The sequence below is a fragment of the Callorhinus ursinus genome, unplaced genomic scaffold, assembly GCF_003265705.2.
Source record: "Callorhinus ursinus isolate GAN/ISIS: 27379988/994484 unplaced genomic scaffold, GSC_fseal_2.0 scaffold1, whole genome shotgun sequence".
NCBI classification, from domain to species: Eukaryota; Metazoa; Chordata; class Mammalia; order Carnivora; family Otariidae; genus Callorhinus; species Callorhinus ursinus.
Window position 1 is genome coordinate 37,598,805 of NW_027397063.1, and position 27,262 is coordinate 37,626,066.

The following is a 27,262-nucleotide window of genomic DNA, read 5'->3' on the forward strand; positions in this document are numbered from 1 at the left end:
ATTTGACTGTATTACATATTAGTATAATAAGTGACATACTACATGATGATTCCAGGGTTGGATAATTTAGTAGCTCATCAAGAATCCAGACCCTTTCTGTCTTCTTGCTCTGCCTTCCTCAGAGGTTAGCTTTGTCCTCAGATGTGTCCTCTCCCACTTCAGGATGGATGCCACACCTCCAGGCATCACATCTTCACACAAAGATGTCTCACAGTCAGGGCAGAGAAAGAGAGCACTCACTTCCCTCATTCATCTTTTGAAGAGATCAAGACTTTTCCAAAGGCCTTCCTCTCCTATCTCATTGGCAAGAATTGGGTCGCAAATGCCCATTCCTGACCTAAATAACAACAAAGGCAGTGGTTACCATGCTTGGCTCAGACCAATCCTGGCTTACACCCCTGGGGCTGGGGAGAAGCCCAGCCTCCCTTAAAGTTTATGGCCCACTGATTCCTGAAAGTACTTGGGTTTCTACTGACAAGGGTAAAGAGGAAAATGGATGTAGGACAGACCACCCCATAAAGAAGGCCGTGTAGGGATACCTGGGTGATGTAGGCAGTTAAGTGTTTGACTCTTGCTCTCAGCTCAGGTCATGATCTCAGTGTCATGAAATGGAGTCCAGCACTGGGCTCCATGCTCAGTGGGGAGTCTGCTTAAAATGCTCTCTCTCCCTCTCCCTCTGCCCCTCCCCCTGCTCTCTCTCTCTCAAATAAATAAATAAAAATCTTAAAAAAAAAAAAAGAAAACAGTGTATTTTGACAGTCAGTGGTGCACAGAGAAAGGATTATATCACCCTTGGGCGGGGGGGTGGGGAACTGATTATTCACAAGTTTTTTTTCAAGTATCAAGATGAATGTTTTTGCCATTTCCACTTGGGCTTGGATATTTTTTTCTGGATAGAAGTAAAATAAGTCTAATTTCTCTTGTTGTGCCAACTGCCCAAGCATAGTACTTAAATACAGTTCTCATGTGAGTCCCGGCTAACATCCCCCAGGCTCCTCAGCCATTCCTCGTGGTCTCCAATCCTTCACTGGTCTTCTCACCCCATGTCCCTTTATTTCTCCCCAGCTAACTACAGGAAACTGATCTTTTAAGACCTAGCTCTGGAAAACCCTTCCAAGTTCTCTGTGGCCGTTATATACTCCATGCTCTTTAGTCACTGTCCTCTTACTCTCTGCCTCAACACCAATATTTATGAAACCCCACACACGGGCCAGTGTGCCAGGGGCATTATGGAGAATCTCACTGAATTGTCATACGAGCCCTACGGAACAGTTCTAATTTTATCTCAATTTCAGAAGTGACAAAATTGAGGCACGGAGAAATTAAGTAATTTGCTCAGGTCACACAGTGTATAAATGGTGAGGCCAGGATTCAACACCAGATGATTAGGCTTCAGAGTCCCGGCTCATACGCACCACACTCGACAGCCGCATATGGTCTTACCTGTATCTGCAGAGTGCTCCTTGCCTTGTGCCTGGCACATCGTGAACACAAATATTTGCTGAGTGAATGAATGATTCGTGGTCATTTTCTTCTATATAACACCATTTATTGATTTCTTCCTGAAAAATGTAACGCCCCATATTGAAAACACTACTGCAAGTGTTTTTTTGACCAGAAAAAATAAATGGCATATGTGGGAAGTCAAATAATGCCCTCCCCCACAAAGATGTATACGTACAAATCCCCTGAAACTGTGAGTATGCTACTTTAAATAGCAAAAGAAACTTTACGGACATGATGAAGTTAAGGATCTTGAGATGGGGAGACTACCCAGGTGGACCCAAGGTCACAAGGTCCCTAAAAGAGGGAGACAGGGGTGTCAGAGGCAGAAAGGGCATGTGTTGAGAGAAGCAGGCATCGCACTCAGAAAATCTGAAGATGCTACTGTGCAAGCCTTGAAAATGGTGGAAGGGACATAAGCCAGGGAATATGATTAGCCTCTAGAATCTGGAAAAGACAAGGAAATGAACCTCCCCTCCAGACTCTGGAAGGAATCTAGCCTTGCTGACAAGTTGGTTTCAGACTTCTGGCCTCCAGAACTGTAGGAAAATTAATTTGTGTTGTGTCAAGCCAATAAAGTACTTTACTGTAACAGACATGGGGGGGGGCTAGAATAATTGAGCATAGATACTTTTCTTGATGTGGTTATTATGTTTCTACTAATAACTCAGCATGTCGATGTAATCCTCTTGATACTAGACACATGGATTTTCAGATGGTAAGTAGATTAAAATATAGATTCTCTCCATTTTCACGTTCTTCTTTAAAGCATCTTAATGCCTGTCTTCTCATGCTACCAGCTCTGGATTGTCACCACCATCCTAGTGCTGTTTGCTATTGATGAGGCTCCCTCAGAGGTTTGTCTCCCAAGAGGCTCATTCACAGGAAACAACACAGTCCCCACGTCCTTGGGGCTGCCTTCTAATCACAAAGTTCTAACATTATGCTACTTATTTGGACAGAGTCAGATTTTTTTTTATTCTAAATTTCTAAAACCTCTATGGGAGAGGAAAAGAAGATTTATTTCAAGTCAAATCATAAAGTATCCCAGCTTCAGAGTATTTCAAATCTGGGGAAAATCCGTGATAGAAGGAAGTTTCTAACTTCAAGAGAATCGTTGCATTTAGGATATGAAATATTTATTATTTCACTTAGTTTTCCCTACCTACTTAAATTTGCATTTTATAAATAACTTATGCCTTGTTCTTGCTCCTGTGAAACAGAGACATTTTCTGCCTCACAGTCTTTTAATAACGAGTTTTGCTTGGGAAGTTGGTATATTTACTTCCCTACACCATGCTTCTTAAAGGGCGTGGGCCCTGGACTGGCAGCATCTGTGATTTCTGGGAGCCTGTTAGAATTAAAATTCTTGAGCCACATGCTAGTTCTACAGAATCAGAAGCCCTGGGATGGTGCCCAATAATCTGCTTTAGGGCCTGGAGCTATAGCGGGTAATCAGGATCAGAGTGTCAGACATCTAAAGACCTTTTCGGAAAAGTCACTCACATCTCAGTGGCTAAGAATCCTTGGATAGAAATTGTCTTCTGGCAAATTCTGAATACATGTTTCCTCCATTTTAAGCAAAGGTAACCCTAAGAAAGGAGAATCCCTAAGGAAAAAAATAAGCAAGGAAGATTGTTCTTTTTTTTTTTTTTTAAAGATTTTATTTATTTATTTGAGAGAGAGACAATGAGAGAGAGAGCACATGACAGGGGGGAGGGTCAGAGGGAGAAGCAGACTCCCTGCCGAGCAGGGAGCCCGATGCGGGCCTCGATCCAGGGACTCCAGGATCTTGACCTGAGCCGAAGGCAGCTGCTCAACCAACTGAGCCACCCAGGTGCCCGGTAGATTGTTTTCTGCATAAAGAAAATCACAAATGTCACCTTTCAAGATGCTCCCATTAGTTGTGTCCTCTAGTTTCTACCACTCTGTTACAAGACGGCGATAAACAGTATCTGTCTACAAGTCTGCTAGTCTGCAAGCAGCATCATCGCAGCAGGGGATCTGTCAGTTCACCACTGTTTCCTTTGAACCTAGCCAATGCAGGACACACAGAGAATCTCAGTAAGCGTCTGTAGTCTGAATGCCTATTTCCCTCGTATCACTTCTCCAGGCCGGAAGTCAGATGTTTTAGAATTCTGCATGTCTGATGCCTCAAATGCTAGTGTTGGGCATTTGGTGGGTTCTCGATAAACACTAAATGAATGAATCAATGTTAAATTATGATGTACTTATCAAATTCCACCTCCACTACTAACATGCTCATAAAGTTTTATTTCCAGTAAAACTGGAAATCCAGTAGACGTGGGTTGGTGCTCAAGGAATTTCTATTGTACTATGATTTTGATTGCAAAATACTTGACATGAGAGCATTTAGATTGTGCAAGCTCCTTCTGTAGAGTTGAAGAAAAGCCAGCTAGCAAAAAGATACACAATTATTTCAAATTAACCTGAATTTTGACCAGAATCCATTTTATTACATCTGAACCAAAACACAGTTTATGATGATGATGAATCATATTAATTACTTATGTTAATAAAATATTAAGTAATGCTGATAACTGTATGGTTCCAAGAGCAATACGGTGGTGATTTTATAATAAATCTGTCACTGCAAATTTGCCATGTAATTTTTTTCTAGATATATTTCTCATGAACTAAGTGACATGCATGTCTAAGCTTTTATTTTCATGGATGATTTCATGAAAGGATCCCAGCCTTTGGTTTTCTAACCAGATATGCAGAGAATCAAATATACAGCAATTTTGTTTCTTGTTGTAACTGGCTTTGGGAGATGGAGAAAAAGTAAATTACAATAGAATACTGAAGGAAGAGTCATTCCCCCACAAAAACAAGCTTGTTTAATTTGTTTAACCATTAACCAAAGTTAAACACTTGTTGTCTTGAATATGCTAATATGTATTGTGTGTGACTTCAGGTGGGATTATAACTCAATCTTACTTGTTTAGGAATCCTTTGTTCTTTAAATTCAGATTAGTGTCTCCCAAAAGAACACAGTTTGGGAAAGGCCACTAAATTCCAAAAGCAAGTATTTAATCCATCGTGAAATAATATTTATAAAGAGAGGAACTAGGAAGGCCCAGCAGATATTGCATCGGACTCTGTTTTACTTGTTAGGCCACTCCTAGATGGGTCTTTATTTTTATTTTTAAGGACAGTAAGAAGAGCATAGTTTCTACTATGGAAAAATAGAAATGTTAACGTAATGGAAAAGTTTAGTTTGAAAATTAAAAAAAAAAGATATAAATAGATCACTACTTTATCAAAATCCAAAACCTTGGGAATTAAGTTATATCTGTTCTCTTTAAATTTTTTTTTTTTTCTGTGTGTCAGAGTTAGTTGAGAGATTTCTAAGCAAAAGCATTAGATCCCTTTCCCTCTGCCAAGTGAATGTATATGCCAGGGCTCTGGACTCACTCAGACCTAGGTATGAATGTGGTTTTGTTGCTGTTTTTGTTTTCTTCATACTGTCTCAATAATATTGAACTCCCAGGTTTGTTACAATGAAATGTGATAATGAACACAAAGCCCCTCCTTAGTGCTCAACAAATGTTACTGTTTCACCAGCCCTCTCACATCTGTCTAGGGCCTTATTCATTTGGGGCTGCCTTACTCTGCCTTGTGTTAGAGAACTGTTAGTAAGAATTTGTCTTAAACCTCTTACATCCCCCCATGGACCCCCTGTGAGCCCCCCTTAAACCTCTTACATCCCCCCCATCCCTGCTGTAAATATCCCTCCTCCATCTCAAGAAGGTAACCAAACCTTGGTGTTCTGTTTGCTCAATGACTTTTCTGTTACAGGGTTAGAAATAAGTTAACAGATCCCTAGAAAACATCTCAACTAATGCTGTTTTACATTGCAGAAAACTGACAGAGGCAGGGAGGGTGGAGTCCAATGTTGTCTTTCGTTCTAGTGGGGTAAAGGGTCAGGGGGGCAGGCTCCTCCCTGCCTCCCTGGGGAAGCCCGGAGAAGAAGAAGGAAGCATTTCAACTGAAATTGAGATGAAGGGCTCGACAAGACGACGTTTGAAGATTTTTGCAGGACACTGTTAGTAAAATATAAGCTCCAGGAATGCAGAAATGTTTGCCTGTTTTCCCCCCGGCAAACTATTCCTAGCACCTAGAACAGTGCCTGGCAGATAGCAAGCAAGTATGTATTGAACGACTGAATGTGGAGCGTGTTAAGGACATGAAGGCTGGAAGTTCAGGTGAGATGGAGAAAAAGAAGAAGATCAAGGATAACTCTATGGTTTTTAAAAGTGGGAAGGTGGGAGAAAGACATTATCAGTAATAAAAATGAGTAAGTGAAAAGAAAAGGCTGGTTAGGGTGGAAAACTAAAGATTTGGCTTTGGATTTGTTGACCCTGCTTTTTGTGAAATACTTTGCATATAGCAGGTGCTGAGAAATACATGTTGAACTGAGGGCTTAGCAAGCAGTTTGGAGGTGTAAGACTAAGAATTAAGAAAGTAGTCAGAGCTAGTAATTGAGGACTCCCAAGTCCTTCTCTGGAAATGGTGAGTGAATTCTTGAGAGATCTCAGATATAGAATAAGTGTGTTCCCCTGAACAGCAAGGGGTATGTACATTTTCTGAAGTCATGTACAAAATAATTTATGAATCACCTCATTTAAATAAAATTTAGGGACAACTTCCAAATATTAATATTGGAAGTTGATTGTTTTCCAGCCTGTGGATTAACATTTTGTCTGACAGGTTCTGTGTGGCAGGACTCTTAACTCTAAAGGGCCTAGGAAGATTCAGTGGTTTTCAGCTTTTTAATCTATAGCCAGTAAGACTTTTATCAATTATACAAAATTTGTTGGATCCAAAGTCTACGACCTAGTTGACTTGGTTAAAATGCATTAATTTATCATGTGATAAGCACAGAGACAGACAGTTAAGGCTTGCCTACTCCCATCTCTCTCTTTAAGCAAAAACAAAATTATGTACTTCTCTTTAGTCCCTTAGGCAGATTCAGAAACCCTCGATTTTATGCAATAATACTAAATGATGATAAAGATTAAGGTTATTTGTATTTACCACTTTTGAAGCACTGTGGACACCTGCTTGGATGGTCAGTGTCTCACCATGTGGCTAATATACTTGTAATAATTAACAGTCATGTACAGGATTTGGAAAAACTGCTGCCAGTATGGCACCCAAGTGCAAAAAAAGAAATTTGGAATCTTACCAGAAGATACAGTAAAGACAAATATTGTAAAAATTGTAAAACAAAAATTGATTACTAGTTTAAACCCCTCGGAAACAATCGTCGGTTTGAATCCTTCATTTTACTTCTACTTCAGATGGTCACGGTGGTTCCTATATCTAGAGCTCTTTATTACTGATACTGATGCTCTGGTATTCATAATGTCCTATAGTGTAATAAACTGCTCCTGGTGTGGAATTGAAATGAAGAATTGAGGTACTGGATTTGCAGGCTCCTGGGAAGCTTCCGAAGATGCTTTCCTTGTGATAATCCTGATGCCTGCTTCTGCTACTATGATTACCTTAAAAATGGGATCTGTTCCCCAAAGTGAGTTCAGGTGTGAGAGAGAGCAGACTCAGGCAGGATAAATGATGACTAGGGTCTCGAAGAAAGGTTTCAGTAATCTATAGTCTATGTATCCTTGGAGAAGACATTCTGGTTTGGGGGCACTAAAACAATGGGAACTAGAAATGACCACCATACCGTGTCAGCTGACATCTTGATACCCACACACAAAAAGCTAACGAAGGTTTCACAGGATTCCCATTCAGTTAACCATGGTTGTAAGTGTTTTTCTGAAACTCTGTATCCCAGTGGTATCTCTCCACTTGACAAGTCACTCTCTTATAATATCCTTTGGTGATGAGGCAATCTCCTGCAAGTTTGGGAGTAGACAAGTTCCTTTAATTCTGAGGTTGAGAATAATAGAAACCCAAAACACTGTCATAATCAAGGTTCTGATGAAAATGGTACACAATCACCCATTTATATCAAAGCTTTTGTCATTACCTCTCAGAAAAACCACTGACCACTCCCCAGACTCCCCAAGAAGTAAAGCTCAATTTGATATGTCTCTAAGCAACCGCATGTAAAAATTCCTAAAATGTAAAATGGTTTGAAAATTCTCCTTTTTCAGTTAAAAATAAATAGTGAAAATCAACCATTCAGAATTGTATAATTTAGAAAGAAAAGTCCTCCAGTGACAGCTAATGTTCATTAGCTTATGTGGATTCCTTCAGATGTCTTGTGCACTAACGTCAGCTATATTATAATTTATTGTTATTTCTGTTTTTTAAAAAACATATTTAGGGGCGCCTGGGTGGCTCAGTCGTTAAGCGTCTGCCTTCGGCTCAGGTCATGATCCCAGGGTCCTGGGATCGAGCCCCACATGGGGCTCCCTGCTCTGCGGGAAGCCTGCTTCTCCTTCTCCCTCTCCCCCTCCCCCTGCTTGTGTTCCCTCTCACGCTGTGTCTCTCTGTCAAATAAATAAATAAAATCTTAAAAAAAAAAAACACAACATATTTAACACCAGAATCCTACTAGGCAACCTATCTTGCAGTGTGATACTTAAATTTAATAATATCTTGGACATTATTCCAAGTCATTAGAGAGAAGACTAGCTCATGGTTTTAGTGACTATACAGATTTCTATAGTATATGTGTATCCTCTAATTCCAATCCTTACTAAAGGCTATTTGAGTCATTCCAGGGTCTTCATTATAAGGAACATTTAAAAGGCAATTTTTTTTTAATTTTTTATTGTTATGTTAATCACCATATATTACATCATTAGTTTTTGGTGCAGTGTTCCATGATTCATTGTTTGTTCATAACACCCAGTGCTCCATGCAGAACGTGCCCTCCTCAATACCCATCACCAGGCTAACCCATCCCCCTACCCCCTCCCCTCTAGAACCCTCAGTTTGTTTTTCAGAGTCCATCATCTCTCATGATTCGTCTCCCCCTCTGACATACTCCCCTTTTCTTCCTCTCCTGTTATCTTCTTTTTCTTTTTTCTTAAAATATGTTGCGTTGTTTCAGAAGTACAGATCTGTGATTCAACAGTCTTATACAATTCACAGCACTCACCATAGCACATACCCTCCCCAATGTCTATCACCCAGCCACCCCATCCCTCCCACCCCCAACCACTCCAGTAACACTCAGTTTGTTTCCTGAGATTAAGAATTCCTCATATCAGTGAGGTCATGTGATACATGTCTTTCTCTGATTGACTTATTTCACTCAGCATAACACCCTCCAGTTCCATCCACGTCGTTGCAAATGGCAAGATCTCATTCCTTTTGATGGCTGCATAATATTCCATTGTGTATATATACCACATCTTCTTTATCCATTCATCTGTCGATGGGCATCTTGGCTCTTTCCACAGTTTGGCTATTGTGGACATTGCTGCTATAAACATTGGGGTACACGTACCCCTTCGGGTCCCTACATTTGTATCTAAAAGGCAATTCTTATCTACAACTTTATATAACTGTGCAAGGATATCTGTAACAGAAGTTTCTGTTGGTGGGATTTCTGTATTAGAGTATATAAATTCAATCAGTGCAGTCAAGACTCCTCAAATTTACTAGAATGGAAGCTGCTTGGGAGCAAGAATTATGATGTTTCCTTCACTGCTTAGATTAGTGCCTGGCACATAGCAGACATACATATTTGCTTAAGTAATGTATGTTTTATTTTTCTCTTCAGAGAGCTGCTTGTCCATGTAGTTTACCCATTTTTCTATTAAGTTCTTGGGTTTGTTTTTTTTTCCTAAGAGTTCCTGGTAAAATAAGAAAATTAACCATTTTCCATGTGTTGCAAATACTTTTACCCAGCTTGTCTTTGTATTTCTGTGTATTTTGCCATTTAGAAAGTCTACATTTCATGAAATCAAATGTATTAACCTTTTTCTTCATGCTTCTTTTATGTTTAGTTGTTTCCCAGCAAAATAAAAACAAGATTCACATAAGTTTTCTTCTTGTTCTTTCAGTGTGGCCTTAAGGGTTTTGTTTTGTTTTGTTTTGACCTGATATTTCTATTTTGGTCTCTATTGACTGGGAAAAAAAAAATGCATTATATAGAATGAAGAGTACACAGGTAGGGAATCACCAAGGTAGAGAGCTTAGATTTGTGCCTCAACACTGACCCATTTTCATTCTGGATTTTTAATCTCTTTTCCCAAACACATAAAAATAACTTTGTTAGCATCATTTTTTAATTACAAAAGTTATTTGTGTACATTGTAAAAAGTTCAACTTAACAGAAATATTTAGAATAAAAAGCAAAAATCTTCCTCCACTTTCTCTCTTTGCCTCTATAATTCCACTCTATAGAAGAAATCTGTCAACACTCCCTATGGATTCACAAATATATACACACATATTAGTAGTCCTTTATTTTTTTCTGCTTGATATTAATGAATCATAATATCTGACATCCTGTATGTACATTCAGTACATATTTTCTGAATGTAGACCTTCTAAAGCCAATGTACTACAGCTGATATCACATTAGCAAATTGAATGTATATACATGTTTATAATAGCTTTGCAATGGCTGCCTTCATTATTAGGATAAACCACAATCTAATTAGTCACTCTATTTCTGGGCATTATTTTTCTGTTTTTAAACACTATAAGCAATGCTGCTATACCCACCCCTATTCATGTTTTTGTATTTATATGTGATTATTTCTACAGATGAAGTCCTAAAAAATGGAACTGCTGGTTTGAAGGTGACATGCATTCATAGCAGATTGGAGCTGGGGAAACGTAGAGAAGCCTCTGTACCATTCCCAGCTCACTGTAATGACTCCACCTTGCACACTGCTTCAGGGGTGCTACTGAAAATAGGTTTTTTTTGTTCATTTGTTTAGAGTGTGAACTTCTGAACATGAAAATATCAGGTAGAAAATCATCCGAGTGTGGGCTCACGTGTGCTTTGCCCAGGATTTCCATTTTTCAGGATCCATCCTACAAAAGCATTCTCGTGAAGTGAAACGGTGTAAGTTCGGCTCTGTAATCCAGCTAAGATGAGAGACAAGGGGGTTAGCGAAAAATGTGAATTAGTGGGCTGAGCGCCCCAAGGGAAGATACCTGTAATGGTTTGACAGAATTATCAGTCACGGGACTGGAGTAGAACCTAGGAGAGCATCTCCACAGACAGATGGGGGAGGGTGGAACATCTCCCTCCTCTCCCGGGGGTGGCCCATCAGCAAGGACAGTGGTTCAGGCTTCTAACACTTCTAATTGCCTAAGTTCTCTGAGCAAGCTGCTCCAAGATGCAGAGGTTTGCAGACTGTCCCTATCTAACCTCAGGAGATGCCCTACCATCGTGGGGTTTGTTCAGGGAGTGCTCAGTAACCAGAAGGGCTGGCCGTCTTCTGGACCAGGGTAACCAGGAGTCAGCTATGAGATCCTCTGTCTTTTCCCACCCTCTCCTCTTTCCTCCTTTGCTTGGCTTGAGGCCAAACTGTCCTCTAAAGAGGAAAGTTAAGGAACTTAAATTAGGGTTTTGAAATTCAAACTCATAACAACCTTGTACATTTGATAGCAATCACCAAATTGCCCTCTGAAGAGGAAGAAGTTCTACTTCATACTTCCTTGAATAGTTTCCTTGACACCTTGATGAAACTCATTAAGCTCATTAACCTTCATTTTTGCCAATCTGACTTCTCATTATTATCCACATTTTCTTAAACAATGCTCGTATAAAAAGACATGAAAATCTCTGCACCCGTTTGTAGACTATTTGTATTTCTTCCATAAATTGCTTGCTTATGACCCGTGTCCTATTTTTAAATGGGGTATCTTTTTCTTACAGACCCATAGGAATTCTTGACACGTTCTGAATATTAACCCTTTTAATAATACAATGTAGGTGTATTATGGCTTCCACCATACAGATATTTTATATGTTCCTGTGCTTAGAACACGCTGAACCCCAGGTCCACCCAAGGTCCACCCCTCATCCTCCAGCTTGTGACAGGAAGGAGAGCAAATGCAGTTCCTGAGACTGGGCTACTAAGAGCTGTGAAACCTTGACAGCACTAGTAGAATAAGGAGACACTATTGCTGATGAACGTTGCCAAGAAGCTTCCAGATAGACTCGCATTCTTTTTTCTAGCACTGGCAGTGTTGGGGAAATCAACACAATGGTTATTTTTGTATGTAAACATGGGGCTGAGGCCCTGCCCGGCAATGGAGATGTTAGAGAAGTTAGGGTGTTGCTTAACAGAACTAAGCTGCCTTTTGCAAACAGTTTTCCCACACTGTAGGCAGAAGCAGAGTTCTGAGTGAGGAGAGACACTGCCTCCTCCCTGTGACTTACTCTTTTTGAGATGTACATGTTCTTTAAATAATTGCTTTCAGTAGATAAAACCCCAAGACACCCAGAAAACCAGGCTGGCAGAATCTTCACCTGGAGGTGGAGAGACAATGGTATGCAAAAATGATAAGCTTGGTCAAACTCAGTCTTGAGCCAGATACTATTTAAAACTGGAGAACCCAAGCCTTGAGAAATGTTAGAAAAAAAGAAAATTTCTTTTTGTTATTAAGTTATAAGGGGGTATTGAAAGGAAGTGGTCTCTTGTCACTTAACGGGTCTCTCTCCGGTCCCGGGGTTCACCAGAGGTGACCGTCCTGCGGAGAGCATATCGCTTTGAGTAGGTCTCCTCTATATGAAGTAGACAGTCCTACATTGATCATGCCAAAAAAGCCTGTCCTTGGGACAGGACACGTCACCTGTAAAAGTGATATAATATAACCTATCTTCAGGGGTTCTTTTGGCAGGACCTACATTGGGATTGAGGAAGTACTATTTTCTTTAACCTTACTCTCTACACTGTGCTGAATGGCACCCCAGGGTGGAGTGGAGAACCTGGTATTTACTTGTCCCTAGGGACACAGAGGCCATATCCTAAGAAACAATGTGATTTTAACAAAGAGATTGCATCATCCATAAGCACAAAAGAAACCTAGCAAATGGCCAACCTTATATGTACACTGCCTAAATATTATGATTTCAGGGGCTATTAAAAGAATTTGCAACTTCCAAGAGTCCTCTCCTACTTCCTGGTGCTTCCCCTCCTGCCTTATTAGAAGAAACCTTTTATACAATGGCTAAATTACATATATTTAGAGTGAAAACATTTTCCCCAAAACAACTGCCAAAAACACTATCCCAGAGAGAGCTAAAACCCTATAATCCCATCACCCTGCTTAATTCTTTTTTTTTTTTTTTTACGGTTTATTTATTTAAGTAATCTCTGTACCCAAGGTGGGGCTCAAACTCACAACCCTCCAAGATCAAGAGTCACATGCTCTTCCGACTGAGCCTGCCAGGCACTCCCAGACCATATTCTGATAACATATATCTAATAGATTTCTATGTTTCTGATAGCAACTTTATTACGGCTGCAAATATAACGTTCAGAACACACGATGACGATTTAATATCTACAGGAGTAGATGGAAGCATGGCAGCTACATGTGTGTTTACATCTCACCCTAAATAAGCACAAAACTGGACTCTAGGTCATGATTCAAACTTCCATTTTTATGTCTTCATAAACATATACTTAATGATGGAAAACGAAACAGCAATGCTGGGGTCAGGTGACTCAGCTGGTATATCCTGGTCTCAAGGAAAGGGATGGTCCCTAGCCTGAAGTGGAACAAAGTCTCACCAGTTAGTGCAGCTGAAGTATTGGATCCAGCAGAGAGCTGCTTAATCTTAGCTGGGAAGTAAAAAAAACTAATTAGATGAACAGAGTTTCTCTCATCAGTGTCACCAAGTCCCAGCTGTCCTTCATTATTTCCTCCAGCTGTGTATACTTTGTCTCCTTTTGTTGAAGCTAGGGTGTGCTTCCGTCCACAGGCAGCTTAAAGCTTTGACACACCATTGGCTTGTTAACGCTTGATTTTCCTAATCCTAACTGGCCCCAGTTGTTACTGCCAAACATGTAAGGTTTATTATTTCCTGTAACAGCAGTATGTTCATCTCCACATGAAAGAAATGTAGGTATATCATTTTTAGACCAAAATTTGCTGAGAATATTTTCAGCAAATTTAGTTTTTCCAAATGTAAACACAGCACCCGAACCGGCACCACCTCCTCGGGTTCCCCCATGCGGAAGTCAGTGCGGGGAGCCAGCGCCTGAACCGGAAAGGTGGCAGGGGCGATTCGGTGGGGCCTATGGCAGCACCTCAGTCCCGACGCGGGCCGCAGAAGCCCCTCGGGCCCCCATAGCGACACCCCAGACATCGGCTACTACCGCGTCCCCGGAAGTCAACAAACCCCTGCTTAATTCTTTATCACCTTCCACAGGAATTCAAAATTTTTGCACAGTTGCGATCATGTGCCCATACAATAATGTATCCTGCATTTGAAAAAAAATAAAATGTTACACAGCTCAAAAGTCCCTGCTCCACATAACTACCTAGACATGAGCTATCCTGGAAAAACTGATCTTGGTCTCAGGCACTTTCATGTGAATCACAGCTCCAATGTAGGCAGTATGACATTGGGCACATTTCTTAACCTTCTGACTCAATGTCTTCATTTCTAGGATGAGATTCTTCTCGCTTGCAGGATGGATGGGAGGAACAGATATGATGCATAGGCAGCAACTCACAGTAGGCAATGACTGGGAGGTAGTTTTCTTACTTCCTGAGCTGATGGTTTTTGGCCAAGCACGGTTCCAAGAATTCTTTAGCTCATCATCTATTTAAATCCTAACAACCCCTGCAGATAGGTTGTAATATATCACTTTTACAGGTGACACGAAGGAAGTACACGAGGTTAAGGCACTTGCTCAACATCACGAGGCATGCCAGTGGAATTTGAACTAGGTTAGGGTGAACAGTGCCTTCCTGGTCACTTCTATAAAGAAGCACAAATGCCACCTAAGAATAGCAGATGACCTCTCCCCTTAGCACATGACTTTGCGGATCCAAAAATCCTAAGAAGGACCGAGTGGATGAGGTATAATACTGGTTTAATTCCGAAGATCATGAACAAGAGAAGGATAATAAGGAACTCAGGAGACACTAAAAAGAGCAAAACCATCTCAAGGAAAATTGACCTAGATGGGCAAATTCCCTAAACATCGTTCACTACTCTGATGTCTCAGGAGCCACCTGGAAAATTTCAAAACTTGTGTACCTTACTTCAAAGGCAATTTGTAGATAAAGGAAGGAGATAGGCATTTTCTGAACACTCTCAGTGTTTGGATTAGTAAAACCGGTAAAGTAACAAGTGCTGTCTCCTAGGGCTATTGTTAAAATTAACACAAATACCAGCAGGTCCATCACAGATGGACTTTGTTTCAGAGCCGGGACACATTGCCGCTTTGAATTATATCCAAGTCTGTGGCTCTTCTCTCTGGGGTCATTTGACAGCACGTGATTGCGACGCTCAGGGTCCAAAGGCTGGAGCTATTAACTGAATGTTGCTAGACAATGAATTATTTCACAAACACTGAAATATAAAAAGTATTCAGAGCCATCCAAGTATGAGGACATTATTCATTTATGCTTTACTCAAGAGAGCTACTTTAACAAGAAAGAAAATGCACGTCCCACCTTCGTTCCTTCTCCCTAAAGTAATAACCTCCTCCAAAAGACAAGCACTAACACATTTGTCCTTGAAAGGCGGAGCCCAGGAATTCTGGAGCTCTGAACACCCGCTCCCTTTCTGCGAGGGACCAAAACTCCTGCCTCACTTGGTGTCACAAAAGTCCCCGGTGCGCCAAGCAAATGTGTTTACTTCTGCTGCCCGCCAGGCCGGCGGAGAAGGAGAGTACCCTGGCCGCGCCACACTTTCGCCCCGGCAGCTTTCCAAACAAACCGGGGCGGGATGGGAGTGTCTTCTTGGCTGTGGAACTCGATCCTCCTACCTTGTCCTGAAGCCACCCGCTGCTTTTCCCCGGCCCTCCCTTCGTGGTGATTTTCCTGTCCGGGACGCCCGGGAAGGGCGCGCGGCCGCTGTCCCCCCAGCCCGAAAGGTACGGGCTCGGCTGCTTTCCCGCTTCCCTGCTCCGGGGACGGAACCCCCAGGCTCCCTCTGCATTGCACCTTCCTCCGTGAACTTGGGGGCGGCCGTGGTCACCGCGCGTCTGGCGCCAGCAGCCGAGCAGGAGGAGTTTGCCCGCGGCTCCGGAGGCGCTCGGCGCAGTCGCCTGGGACCCGGACCCGGGCGCGGAGGGTAGCGCACCGCTCGTCAGGCACCTTGGACTCCCGCGGCTCCCCCGCCTGGTCCGTGGAGAAGGAATCGTGCCCGCGCCGCCCCTGACCCGGGCCACCTTCCTCCGGTTTCCGCCGGCCTCGGGCTTCGGCGGCCCGATGCGGCAGGCGCCGCAGCAGCCGGCTGGAGCGAGCGGCGGTGGGTGGAGAGCAGCGGGCCCCCAGCCGCCGAGCCCCGCACGCCTCTGCAGTCTCCGCTCCTGGGCCTTGGCCGGTAACTCACTCCCGCCGGCTTCCCTGCGGGTTGGCATTGCCCGGGTGAGGGAGACTGGGGATCGGGGAGACCGAGTTCCCCACCCTGGTTGGGGGGGCCTGGGGTCGGCAGCCTCTGAGGCTGAGCGTCGCGGGTGGGGGGGCACGCTGAATCGACAGCCTCCTCCGCGCGCCCTCGCGTGAGCCCGCCCCCCGGGGTTAGGGGCTGCGGGGCGCCGGGATCCCCGGGGCGGGAGGAGGGGCGCTGCGAGTCGAGAGGACCTGCTTTGGGACCCGCCTTTCGCTAATCTCGGGGGAGCTTGGGCACTCGCGCGCCGTCAAGGGTGGGGGCTCCTTGCAGACCGTTGTTTTGTAAAAGGGTCTATTCGCGAACGGGGGCCAGAGGTCTGGAAGGTTCTCGTCTTTTATTGTAGAAAAATTTCCAACAAACCCTCCTTCCCGCCACAGTGGAACTAGACCTAACACAACAAGCACCGAAGCGGTTTTAGGGGGAAGAGCGGTGGTGAGAAACTCGCCGGGTTTGGGCTGCCGTTAGTTTTCAAGATAACAAAGGAGCAACTTGTCATTTTGAGGCCCTTGCTCTAGGGTTCTCTGGAGAACTCAGCCTCTTCTGTGCTGTTATTTTGGCTTAAAAGAAAATCTACAGACGATTTCTAGAAACTAAAAACAAACCCCAAACACCTTTTTATAGGATCTTCAGTAGAGGGGGTAGGGAGAGAGGTGGGAGGGGAGGAGGTGCTTGCTACTAGAAGGTAATATTTAAAAAACTGTATGTGGGAGAGGGGATGAGAATAACATCCGTGGATGCCGTCAGAAACCACATAAACCGCAGGTTCTAAGCTCAAGTCACGTGCATCCGAGTACAATGATTAGGTGGATAGTTAAGGGAACTGCAGGAAGGCCAGAAACCCCTTGCCCTCGTTGGCTCTTCTCCCCATTTTCACACTGAGGTTTAGGTTTCTGACCGCTGCCTATGCTATGCTAGCCTGGATGTTTGACTTTCCGGTCTTCAAACTTCCTCTCCCAACTGCAGACGGTGGCACTATCTTTTTATTTACACGGAGATGTTAAGTATTTGGGAAGATCTGCTCAGGCTGCCAGGTTATTTTCCTTTTGAAAGCAAGCTGATTTGACATTTGTAAATTGGTTTGTGTAGCTTCCTTCTCAGCAAGGACTGCTTTTCACACCCAGATATGCAAAAGAGACAGATTGTTTTGTAGTCTGTTGTTGCTGAGTAAGGCCAGCTGCCTCAGAGACACTTTATTATTATTTTTAATTTATTCATTTTAGAGAGAGAAAATGGGGGAAGGAGGGGACAGGCAAAGGGAGAAAAATCTTCAAGCAGACCCCCTGCTGAACACAGAGCCCAACACTAGGCTCCATCTCTGGACCCTGAGATCATGACCTGAGCTGAAATCAAGAGTGGGACGCCTAAGCAGCTGAGCCACCCAGGCACCCTGACTCAGAGACACTTCAGATAATGGCAACTTTGGTTTATAAGGAGAAAACTTTTTCAGAAACTGATTGCATTACCCTGATCTGGCTTCCCGAGCCTTCCTTAATTGTTCATGTGGAGGAGGAGATCTTCATTCCTTGCTCAGTGGGGCTTCTTTCCTGGAGCAATATTTTTACCATAGTCCCTGAATGTCCCAGTCCCAGATTGTGTGTCTCCTTATAAAGATGCAATAAAATGAGACCACATTTCAGTAGATTTGTTGGAAATATTCAATTTGTTCTTATGCCCCAAGTCCATAAAAATCTTTGAGGCTCAGAAAGGAATAGATAGTAATTGGCAGAAGAATACCATTAAAAGACATACTGTTAAAACAAACAAACAAACAAACAAACCCAAAACGTAAGTCTGTTCAGTTGTTATCTTCTTTTGGAGATATTTCTGTGATCCACATCGTGTGGAATACTATAGGAGAGAGGTGAAATATGCTACATTTCCCATATGTCTCTGACAAACATCCTCTGCTAGCCATGCAAATTACCACTTGGCTTCCATCCAGGGTTGGGGGCCGGATAGCTATTTAATATACATTCCAGGTGATGCATACCAAGGCAGTAAGGAAAACATAAAACTCATGTGGCACCCATTATGATCCCCAGTGTGTTCACATGTGTTATTTTATTAAATCTTCCCACCAACTGTATGAGACAGGAATAATTAGCTCCATTTCATAGTTAAAAAAAAAAACGAAGATTGTCCCAGCGTAAGTGACTTGGAATGGATCACATGAAAGTCTGCTTAACCTCTGCCTTACACCATCCCAGGAAACCTCCATAGCACACATTCCTCACAGATTCTTCCATTCTTTGTGCATATGGTTCACCTTTGTCTTGCACACACTCAAGAGGATATATATATCCTCTGATCTGAATATACTTTCTTAACTGCCCCTCAGTCTGGGCTTCTTGAACAGGGGGTCTGTATACTTTGCCTTTCCTTCTGATAGCTTCCGACTTTCATCAGTTAGGTATCTTGTCTTTGTATCTTTGATGTGCCACTTTGGTGCGCTGTGTCTGGCCAAATTCAGGAGGATATGTTATCTCCAAGGGATTGTGTTCCAAAAATTCTTTTCATTCTGAATATATTTTCACTGAAGTTCCTATTCAACCTTCTTGCCTGGAAGAAGTCTTTCCAGGGGTACATCCCTACGCTCACAGCTTAAATGAACCTCTCCTGTTTATTCTAACTACAATGGATAAAATAGCACACATCAGAATTTCCAGGTGAACCCTTTATGGGTTAAAAATAAAAATATATTTGTCATTACACTGTATGTTAATTATGCTTCAATAAAAAATTATTTGATTTGGAGTAAGCTTGATGTATAGCATACAGTGGATGCACTGGGCACTCCAGCGTGTCAGTAGGAAACTGTGTTTCTGGTTCTGTATTAGGTTGTTAGAAGCACTGTTCCCTCATCTGGTGAGGTAGCAGGAGCTCTTTCCCCTGATGGTGACTCCCAGCACTGACTAAGCAGTGGGGTCTTAGACTTGATCAGGAACTCGGCTGCTATACAGTCAGGCTAAGAAGGGGTAAGATTCTGGGGATGAGTTTTAGGGTAAAAGAAAGTAAGGAGCAGGAGGAATGGAATCTCTGTTCCATGCTCATATTTCCCCTTTTTGGAGACTTTGTCATCTGCGGGTGGAGGTGGTGGCCAGCTTACCATTTACTGTCAGCCTTCTGCATCGACCAGGGAGGGGCTTTCCTTTTTTTGGACTACTGGGAAAGAGAAGAAGGAAAGCACCCAGCCCTTGGGAATTTTTTTTTTTTTTTAATCACAAACACTGAAAAGCTGGGTAAAAAGATGCACTTCCCCATTCTTTTTGCCCTTATACCTAAGACACAGTGTGCTTAGTAGCATGTAATGCTGGTCTTTGAAGGATTCTTTAAACCTAGACCTACTTTTATCTGGTTGGGAGTGGAAAGATCTGTAGATGAGGAGAATGAAGCCTCCAGATGAAAATGTGGCATGGAAGCTGGAGTTGCTTGCAAGGGAAGCAACCTGCCGCAGGTTGTATGTAGACGCAGGTCTGGAGTTGATATGGTTGTGGGTCGCGGTCACTGTGGTGCAAGGTAGGGGAGGCAAGGGAGCAGAGAGTGGTTTTGTGGTAAATCCTGGGTGACTTTCTGCATAGTCATCCTTAAGGTGGGAATTGAGTTTCAACTAATGTTTACTGAGTATCTGCTACATAATAGGTGATGTAGGGGGGTAGGGCATGCAGTGTTGAACAAGATAGACAGAGCCCCTGCTCTTACAGACCTTCTGTTTTGTGAGAAATGGAGTCAATAAACAAGGAACAAATAAATGAAAAAATATCTTTCAGATACAAGGCAATACACCTCGGGGTGTGCTAGAGAGGGAGCTTCTTTAGAGCAATCAGAGAGCTTCTCTGAGGAAGTGGTATTTGCACTGATACGTGAGTGATGAGAAGCAAATGTCAAGTGAAGAGCAGGAGGAAAGGCTTTCTAGGAAGACGGGACAGCAACTGCAAAAGTCCTGAGGCATGAATGAATTGGGGATGTTTGGAGAGCTTGTAGATGGAGAGGAGTGCAAAAGGGGAGTTTGGAGGAGATGCAGTCAGCGAGGGAGTTGGGGGACAGTTTATATAAGCAAAGCCTTCAAGCCTTGGAAAGGAGCTTGAATTGTGTTTTCTTTAGAATGGGATGCCACCAGAGATTTCTAATTAGAGATTAAGTCAGTCTTCACCCAATGGGCATGGGCTTTCCTGTTTGTGTCTCTCACTTCCTCTCCCTGTCTCTCTCTCTCTTTCTCTCTTACACACACACACACACACACACACACACTCACCCTCACCCTCACCCTCAGTCAGCTTTATTTCTCTCTGTTAATTGGCCATCAGTGATTTCTCCTTCCTCACCCCAGGCCAGGGCACAGGCATCCATGCAGAGAAGCAGGGCTCAAAGGACCCTGGACCCTGGGCCTCTTATCCTCTGAAATAAATCTATATACTCACTTAGTTTGATCTTCATGCATAAGACTCTGCATCACTAGCTCTGATTTCTTAACCTCTCTCCAGATTGAACGTCCAGATATCTCTAAGAAGTCTCTGGGTTGGCTAGTGATATCTGAAACTAGATACTAAAAATTATGTTAATTAGGCAACTCAACTGCAATTGATATCTTTTGTAAGACAAGATTGTCACAAGAGGCGAAAATTTCAGTAATCCAAAGGCCTTGCGTTTTCCTGAATACCTGCTCCTTCTCTCCCAGGCTGATGTCTACATGGTCTGTTATGGGAGGTTTATGTCCTTTTTAGAGTACAGTTTCAGGGGAAATATGCAAGATTCTTGTAATATTTGTCTTGGGAATATCCTATGCCTGAGAAATTTCATTTCTATTGGTCTTTGTAGATGATCTTAGAGTAATACTTAAATCATGAAGGCTTATGTCCAAGCTGATATCTCACAGTAGCACTGGTTTATCAGAAATGAACAAGTCCCCAGCACTTTAGCCATTGCCCTTTGACTCCAGGATAGCTCCTCGTCACCAGTATATTATATTACCCTCTGGGGGAAAGCTTGGTACCCTCCTTAGAAAATTGTTATTGAAATTCTTTAGCTAGATGCCCTATTAACTTACATACTTAATGTCACTAATACACATAACTTGAACAACTCACTTTCAACTTTTGTATCTTTTTTTTTTTTTTCCTGGTTGATGGCATCAAATCCGGAATACCTTTCTATCTGATAAGGCAACGATTACATCTTGTCCTGTTCAGCCCTGGTCTTCTGTACCCGGTGCAATGTCCAGAACATTACAGATAGAACAAACATTTGCCAAATGACTTAATCCTTGTCCATGGATTGACTCACAATGTTAACATATTAGCTCAGTTGTAACATCTTTATAGCTATTATGATTCATTTTTGTAACTATTAAGATTATCAACTTGTTACCTCAAAAACTTTACCCATTGGAGAAAGCAGGTGGAAGATGAATTCACCCCTGTGGATTTGTATATATTAATTAAAACTCTTTGGGCTTTGAAAAGTTTTTTCTTTTTGAAAATATTATAGTGTACTTGTGTTGACGAGAAAGAGACCAGTATGTAAATGTCATCAGATGGATAGTCTTAAATTTGTTTCCATGTACAGTAAACTTTGCTCTTCTTTCTTTCTTTCTTTCTTTCTTTCTTTCTTTCTTTCTTTCTTTCTTTCTTTCTTTCTTTCTTTCTTTCTTTCTTTCTTTCTTTTTTTCTCTCTTTCTCTCTTTCTCTCTTTCTCTCTCCCTTTCTCTCTTTCTCTCTTTCTCTCTCTCTCTCTCTCTCTCTCTTTCTCTCCTTCTTTCTCTCTTTCCTTCTTTCTTTCCTCTCTTTTGTAAGCTCTAAGCCAAACATGGGCTTGAACTCACGACCCCAAGAGCAAGAGTCGCATGTTCAGTCAACTGAGGCAGCCAGGCGCCCCAGTAAACTTTCAGTACAGTTTCATAATTCATAATTTATGAAGCTTTGAGTTGGGTTAGTCAGGTCTGTGATTATATTACTGAGGAAATAAGTGTGTGTGCCAAAGGTGTGAATAACAAAGTCATTTTCCTCTTTATTAGTACCTTTTTAAGTCCGCAGTTTCAGGCACTTTAGTAGGCAGAGACGTGCATTGCTCAAGTGTCAACACTTATTATGAACTTTCTTAGATTCCTATTAGGTATCGTTTAACCTAGTTAAATGAGATACATATAAATGCCCTGGGGGGGGGGTCAGAAGTTCTCTTCATTAGGATTGCCACAGCTGGGAGGAATGAGAAGAAGAGCCTGGGTAGCAAGAACTGAGAGGCTGTGGTGCATGAGAGAGGTCAGCTGGGGTTTCCTGCTGAGACTCGTAGTGACAAAGTTTCTCCTGAAGAATGATGTCTTCAAGAGCACTGTTTTGGTTAATACAGATATTCTGTATTCATATTTTAAAAATTCTAAATATTTAGAGGTTCTACCTTTTAGATTTTCTGTCCCCAAAACACATAATGCTATATAAACACAGCCTTCTTGTTTTTGAACTGTTTCTGTGGAGTCTGCTCCTCCCACCCCATCAGATTTGGGTCCTCAGAGAGGTTATCAGTCCTTTGTGCCTGACAGTTGGTGGAATTCTCTTCTTAGAAAATATTCTGTTGCAGATATTTAGGTCAGCACCACAGAAGGTGCTGCTTTTATTAAAATTAAATATGTGTAAAAAGATAAACTAATAAATAAGATAAAGATATATGAAACAAAATTAAATGCTTTTATTAACATATTGTGCAACCTTTTAGTATATAAGAGTTGTTTATGTATTAAAGGGTAGAGGAGTCAAAGATGAGGGAATGTGTACATTTTTTATGTTTAGCATGGAGCCAAAGAATAAAAAGGTAGAGGTTTAAAAAAAAAAATCCCTGACATTTTAATGGATAATTTATAGCTGTATTTACAAGTTGAAAATGGGTTATCCAGTTGCATTTAGACAAGAACAATGAGATGATAATCCAGGCCTTCATCTAGGGTATGAAAGGATATTCAATTGCTTTTTAGCAACAGCAATTAATTTATAATTTTATTTAACCGATAGACTCTGAAAGGTAAAAGAACCTTCTGTTGTAAATGATGTTTGTGAGATAAAGGACACTTCTTTCAAATTACTTTTGCTATTTGGAGCCAATATTTTAGATAAATGTCAAAGTAGTTTAGCTAATTACTTTGATTCCAGCTCTGCTACAAATAAATTAGAAATAATTGGATATTTTGATAAGCAGGATATTAAGAGAGAGGTATGCTTTCTGATCATGAAGTACCTATAAATGTTTTCCAGGCATTGAATTGTTTGGAGGACAAATCTGGTCCACCTATTGCCAAAAAAAAAAAAAAAATGTTTTTGCTGCTTTGGTGGGTAGGGGGTCTTCTGCTCTAACCACAAAATAATGCAATCGTATTCCTTTTTTTTTTTTTACGATTTTATTTATTTATTTGACAGAGGGATAGAAAGCACAAGTAGGCAGAGAGGCAGAGGGAGAAGCAGGCTCTCCACCGAGCAGGGAGCCCGATGTGGGGCTCCATCCCCGAACCTTGGGATCATGACCTGAGTCGAAGGCAGAGACGCTCAACCGACTGAGCCAGCCAGGCACCCCGATACAATCATATTCTTATACAAAATCTTCTACCTAAGCTCTCTACCTATGACCACCAATATTCCTGTCCATGTACTTTTATGATAACATCCTCTAAGCATGGTTTTCATTATGGAAATTTTTTTCTACTCAAAAATCCAGAGAATTTCTCCAACTGGTCTTTGAAGTTTTCTGTTATCTCATGGTGCTACCTTTCATTTTACTCTCCTGTTTGAATCCATAGTTACTGAAAACCTTTCAGTGCTTTAGCTTGAGATGTTCTGTTGATACTTCATGCCTTCCCCCTCCCCACTTCACTCTTCCCCACCCAGACCAGATGATAACCTGTGTTCATCTTCTAGCTTCATAGCTTATAACTGCATGGCTCTGCATAAGTTGCCTAATGACTCTGAGCATCACTTTCCTTATTTATAAACTCCACATAATGGCCACATCACATTATTGCAATAAAAGAAAACACATATAAATGGGTCAGTGTAGTTTCTGCCAAATATCATTTAATCTGTATTACTTGCCATTATTATTGTTATAACTCTATGATGATAGCTATTATTATAACTCTATTCTTCCTCAAATCATTAAAAATTAACTTTCTCCAGAAGAACTTCCTGCTTGACCTTATGAAGCTCTAATTTTCCCTTAAGTCTGTTTCATCTTAGCAACGGGCTTCACTTTGGACTTTATTAATATACTCATGTTGTTGTATTTCTTTATTCTTCGGTGAACAGGAACAAATGTTTGGGCACCTATGATGTGCCAGGTGCTGTGCTATTTATTATATGGGGATCTGGGTCATATGGAGGAATGCAGTGTGTGTGTGTGTGTGTGTGTGTGTGTGTGTGCGCTCACGCATGCACGTGCCCCCGCATGCACACACGTGCAGGCATATGGGCTTTGGGTGGAATTGGGGATGAAAGTCTGTTGAATAGCACTAGGAGTTTTTCACAATAAGCTAAGGTTAAGAAGTAAAAACTGCTCTATGCAGATGCCCACTAAAAATCTTAACATCTTTCAGCCTGAATTTTTTTTAGATGGTTTAAAAAGTATGATAGTTGGCCTTATTCTTGAAACAGCTTTACATATACTTTCTTTCTTAGACTCTCCTCTATCCTCATCCAAATGCAGAGTGAAGGTAGAAAGTGAAGTCCTCCTTGAAGAGCAGAATACAGAAGATGATTCTGAGCTATGGCGGGGCTGTGGGTGGGGAGGAAGGTTGGGAAGGTAAGGAGAGCATTCCAGAACATTCCAGAAAGCGCAAACAGCACGGTCAAAGGTGCTAAAGCATGACACAATGTTGAGAATGACTAAGAACTGTGCAAAGGTTCGTGCTCTTAGACTATAATGTGCAGAGTCAAGTCTTTTAGGAGATGCCACAGGAGAGAATGTAGGAGTCAGCTCAGTCAGACTCAGAGACATATGGCTTATGACATCTCCCTAAGGGGTTATGTACTTGGGGAATGAAGGTCTATATGGACAATTTATAATAGGCAAATTCTTCACATTGCTTCTAACATTGGACTTGAATTTTACATGTGGCATGGAATACATCTCTTCCATTTGCTGCTTTCATGAGAAAATGATGAAAACATTAGTAATGGTGATGTATGATTGATGTTAGAGCTCTCATTTTTAATAACCCAAGTATTTCAAACATAGAAATATTAAATGTCATTTGAGACTTCTGAAACATGGAATTCTATTTGCAATTTGAGAATAGGGATGGGCTTCAATGGGACAGAGACATCCAGGAAGAACAGTCAACAGGATCCCTACAAATTCATAGCCTTGAAACTTTCGGTACTTCCTTAATACATTTTACACAATAGAAAGCTAAGTGCTTCTGTTCATAGCTTCATTTTCTATAATTATATGCTATGTTTTTACTCTAAAAATAGGTTTTCTGCTAAGTCTGAGTGGTGTCCAGTATTTTAACCCTGTCCTTTGGTGTTGATTTCTCTTGCTTGGAGTTCAAGCAATTGGACCCAGAACATCCTAACCACAAGAGTTTAAAATTCCCAGAGAAGAATGAGATGTGGAAGAAAAAACACTGGAACTTACTTGAACTGTAATTAGCCTGAAAATGGAATGTGTGGGAGAGGTCTGCAAGGCGGGTAGGAAAACAGAGGGCAAAGCACAAAGTGCCCTAGCATGTTTCCAGCACTGTTGAGGGGAGAATGTATCCTTATGACTTATAATGGGTCTCTGCTTATCAAACATGATTTTTAATTATCACCCATATATAGAAGTTGCCAATCTGCCACTTCAAATATATGTATTCCTTGGCCTTCACATTTTTCTCATCTTAAGTAAATTACTTGAGCATTTCTTGTTACACACCTGCTCCTAGGAGTTGAACATCTCAGGTAAACTGGCCATTCAAGTGGCTAACACTTGGGTTGTGGCTTCTCCCAGACAATGCCCCTCTCTGAGGTTCTACTTAGGTTGCTAAGACCTCTATTTCCTGGACAGCTCCAATTTCTCTAGTTTTTTTTTTTTTTTTTTTTTTTTAAGTAAAGTTTCCATGGAAATATATCGGACAAACAGAGGAGTACAAAACCATACAAGTGTAGTTTGCTACATTTCTTCCCAGTGAGCCCACCCATGTAACCTGCCTCTAGATGAAGAGCTAGTGCATTGCCTGCCCTCCAGGAGTGCCCCATGGGCTCCCCCTGTCACTGCTTCCCTCCTTAAATGTAACCACTGTTCTGACTGTCACCGCCATATGGTAATTTTTTTTCTGTTTTTCTTTAATTTGAATTAACATCCAGGTATTCTAAATAGCTCTAGAGCATCAGAGTCCTTCTGGTTGAGGGTGAGGACTGGGCATTTCAGGAAGAGTGTTCTAGGTTGAATTGTGGCCCTCAAAAAAGACATGTTGAAGTCCTAAATCCCAGTACCTGAGGTTTGTGACCTCATTTGGAAAAAGGGCCATTTCAGATGCAGTTAGTTAAGATGAGGTCATGCTGGAGAAGGATGGGCTACTCGTCCAGTATGACTGGTGTCCTTGTAAGAGGCATCCATGTGAAGACAGAGACACAGGGATAACACCACATGAAGATGGTGGATTGGAGTGATGCATCTATAACCTGAGGAGTGCCAAGGAGTGTTAGCAACCCCCAGAAGCTAGAAAGAAGCAAGGAAGGATTCTCCCCGACAGGTTTTAGAGGGAGCATGGTCCTGCCAACACCTTGATTTTGGACTTCCTAGCCTCCAGAACTATGAGACAATAAACTTCTGTTGTCAGAAGCCACCCTATTTGTGGTACTTTGTGCTTGCAGCCCTGGGAAACGAATATAGAGGGTCTGCAGTGAGCCTGGTGCCCTGACCCCTCCTCATGGAGCGCACCTGGCCCTTGGTATAGGAATTACCTTAGCTACACCCCGTCCAAGCTGCTCCTGTGTGAACTGGCTCACGGAGTGCTCTATCTTGCTCCTGGTTGCTCCACATCCATGATGTGCCCCATAGAAGGACAGAGGTTTCATTACCATTATATGGCTTTTTCTTTATTTCTTCACTGGTGCTTTCAAATGGAGCCAATTTGGTTTCCTGACATAACCCAGACCAAAGCCCTGCACATCAGCCCTCTGTGCCTTCCCATCATTGCCTTTTGGGTCTTTGCTGAGTTGTTCCTACCCATCCTACTGCATGCAGACTGGGGCC

General features: G+C 42.0%; 2 protein-coding genes across 12 annotated transcripts in view; one reads left to right on the forward strand and one right to left on the reverse strand.

The window, feature by feature from the left end:
* ST3GAL6 (ST3 beta-galactoside alpha-2,3-sialyltransferase 6) overlaps positions 1-27,262 on the forward strand; it is an 81,322-nt gene that overhangs the window by 4,316 nt on the left and 49,744 nt on the right. For 6 of the 10 annotated variants that reach the window (XM_073892516.1, XM_073892523.1, XM_073892520.1 and 3 more), the window contains exon 1: positions 15,841-15,979. The exons of 1 other annotated variant lie outside the window; for it this stretch is intronic. The gene's annotated coding sequence lies outside the window, so the exon portion shown is untranslated. Of the gene's footprint in view, positions 1-15,389; positions 15,528-15,840; positions 15,980-16,007; positions 16,024-27,262 lie in introns of those variants that run through there. 3 more of the 10 variants (XM_073892497.1, XM_025873289.2, XM_025873274.2) reach the window with 3 other exon arrangements.
* LOC141372679 (uncharacterized) lies at positions 214-17,031 on the reverse strand. 2 transcript variants are annotated; one of them, XM_073892527.1, is made up of 3 exons: positions 15,420-17,031; positions 1,444-1,562; positions 214-337 (listed from the first exon to the last, which is right to left on the reverse strand). In XM_073892527.1, the coding sequence occupies exons 1-3, from the start codon at positions 16,014-16,016 to the stop codon at positions 250-252; spliced, it is 804 nt and encodes a 267-aa protein (XP_073748628.1). In that variant the 5' UTR covers positions 16,017-17,031; the 3' UTR covers positions 214-249. The 2 variants fall into 2 exon arrangements, with proteins under 2 accessions (XP_073748628.1, XP_073748632.1); XM_073892531.1 differs by lacking the exons at positions 214-337; positions 1,444-1,562 and adding an exon at positions 3,193-3,359 and having other exon boundaries at positions 15,420-17,029.

Excerpts from the sequence above, each read along its gene's own strand:
- LOC141372679 (XM_073892527.1), bottom strand. The coding sequence starts at position 16,016 with ATGCCAACCCGCAGGGAAGCCGGCGGGAGTGAGTTACCGGCCAAGGCC. Across the intron at positions 1,563-15,419 it reads GCGGGTGGCTTCAGGACAAG|GAAGAAATCAATAAATGGTG; the intron begins GTAGGAGGATCG and ends TACATTTTTCAG. Across the intron at positions 338-1,443 it reads GGAGCACTCTGCAGATACAG|GTCAGGAATGGGCATTTGCG; the intron begins GTAAGACCATAT and ends GTTGTTATTTAG.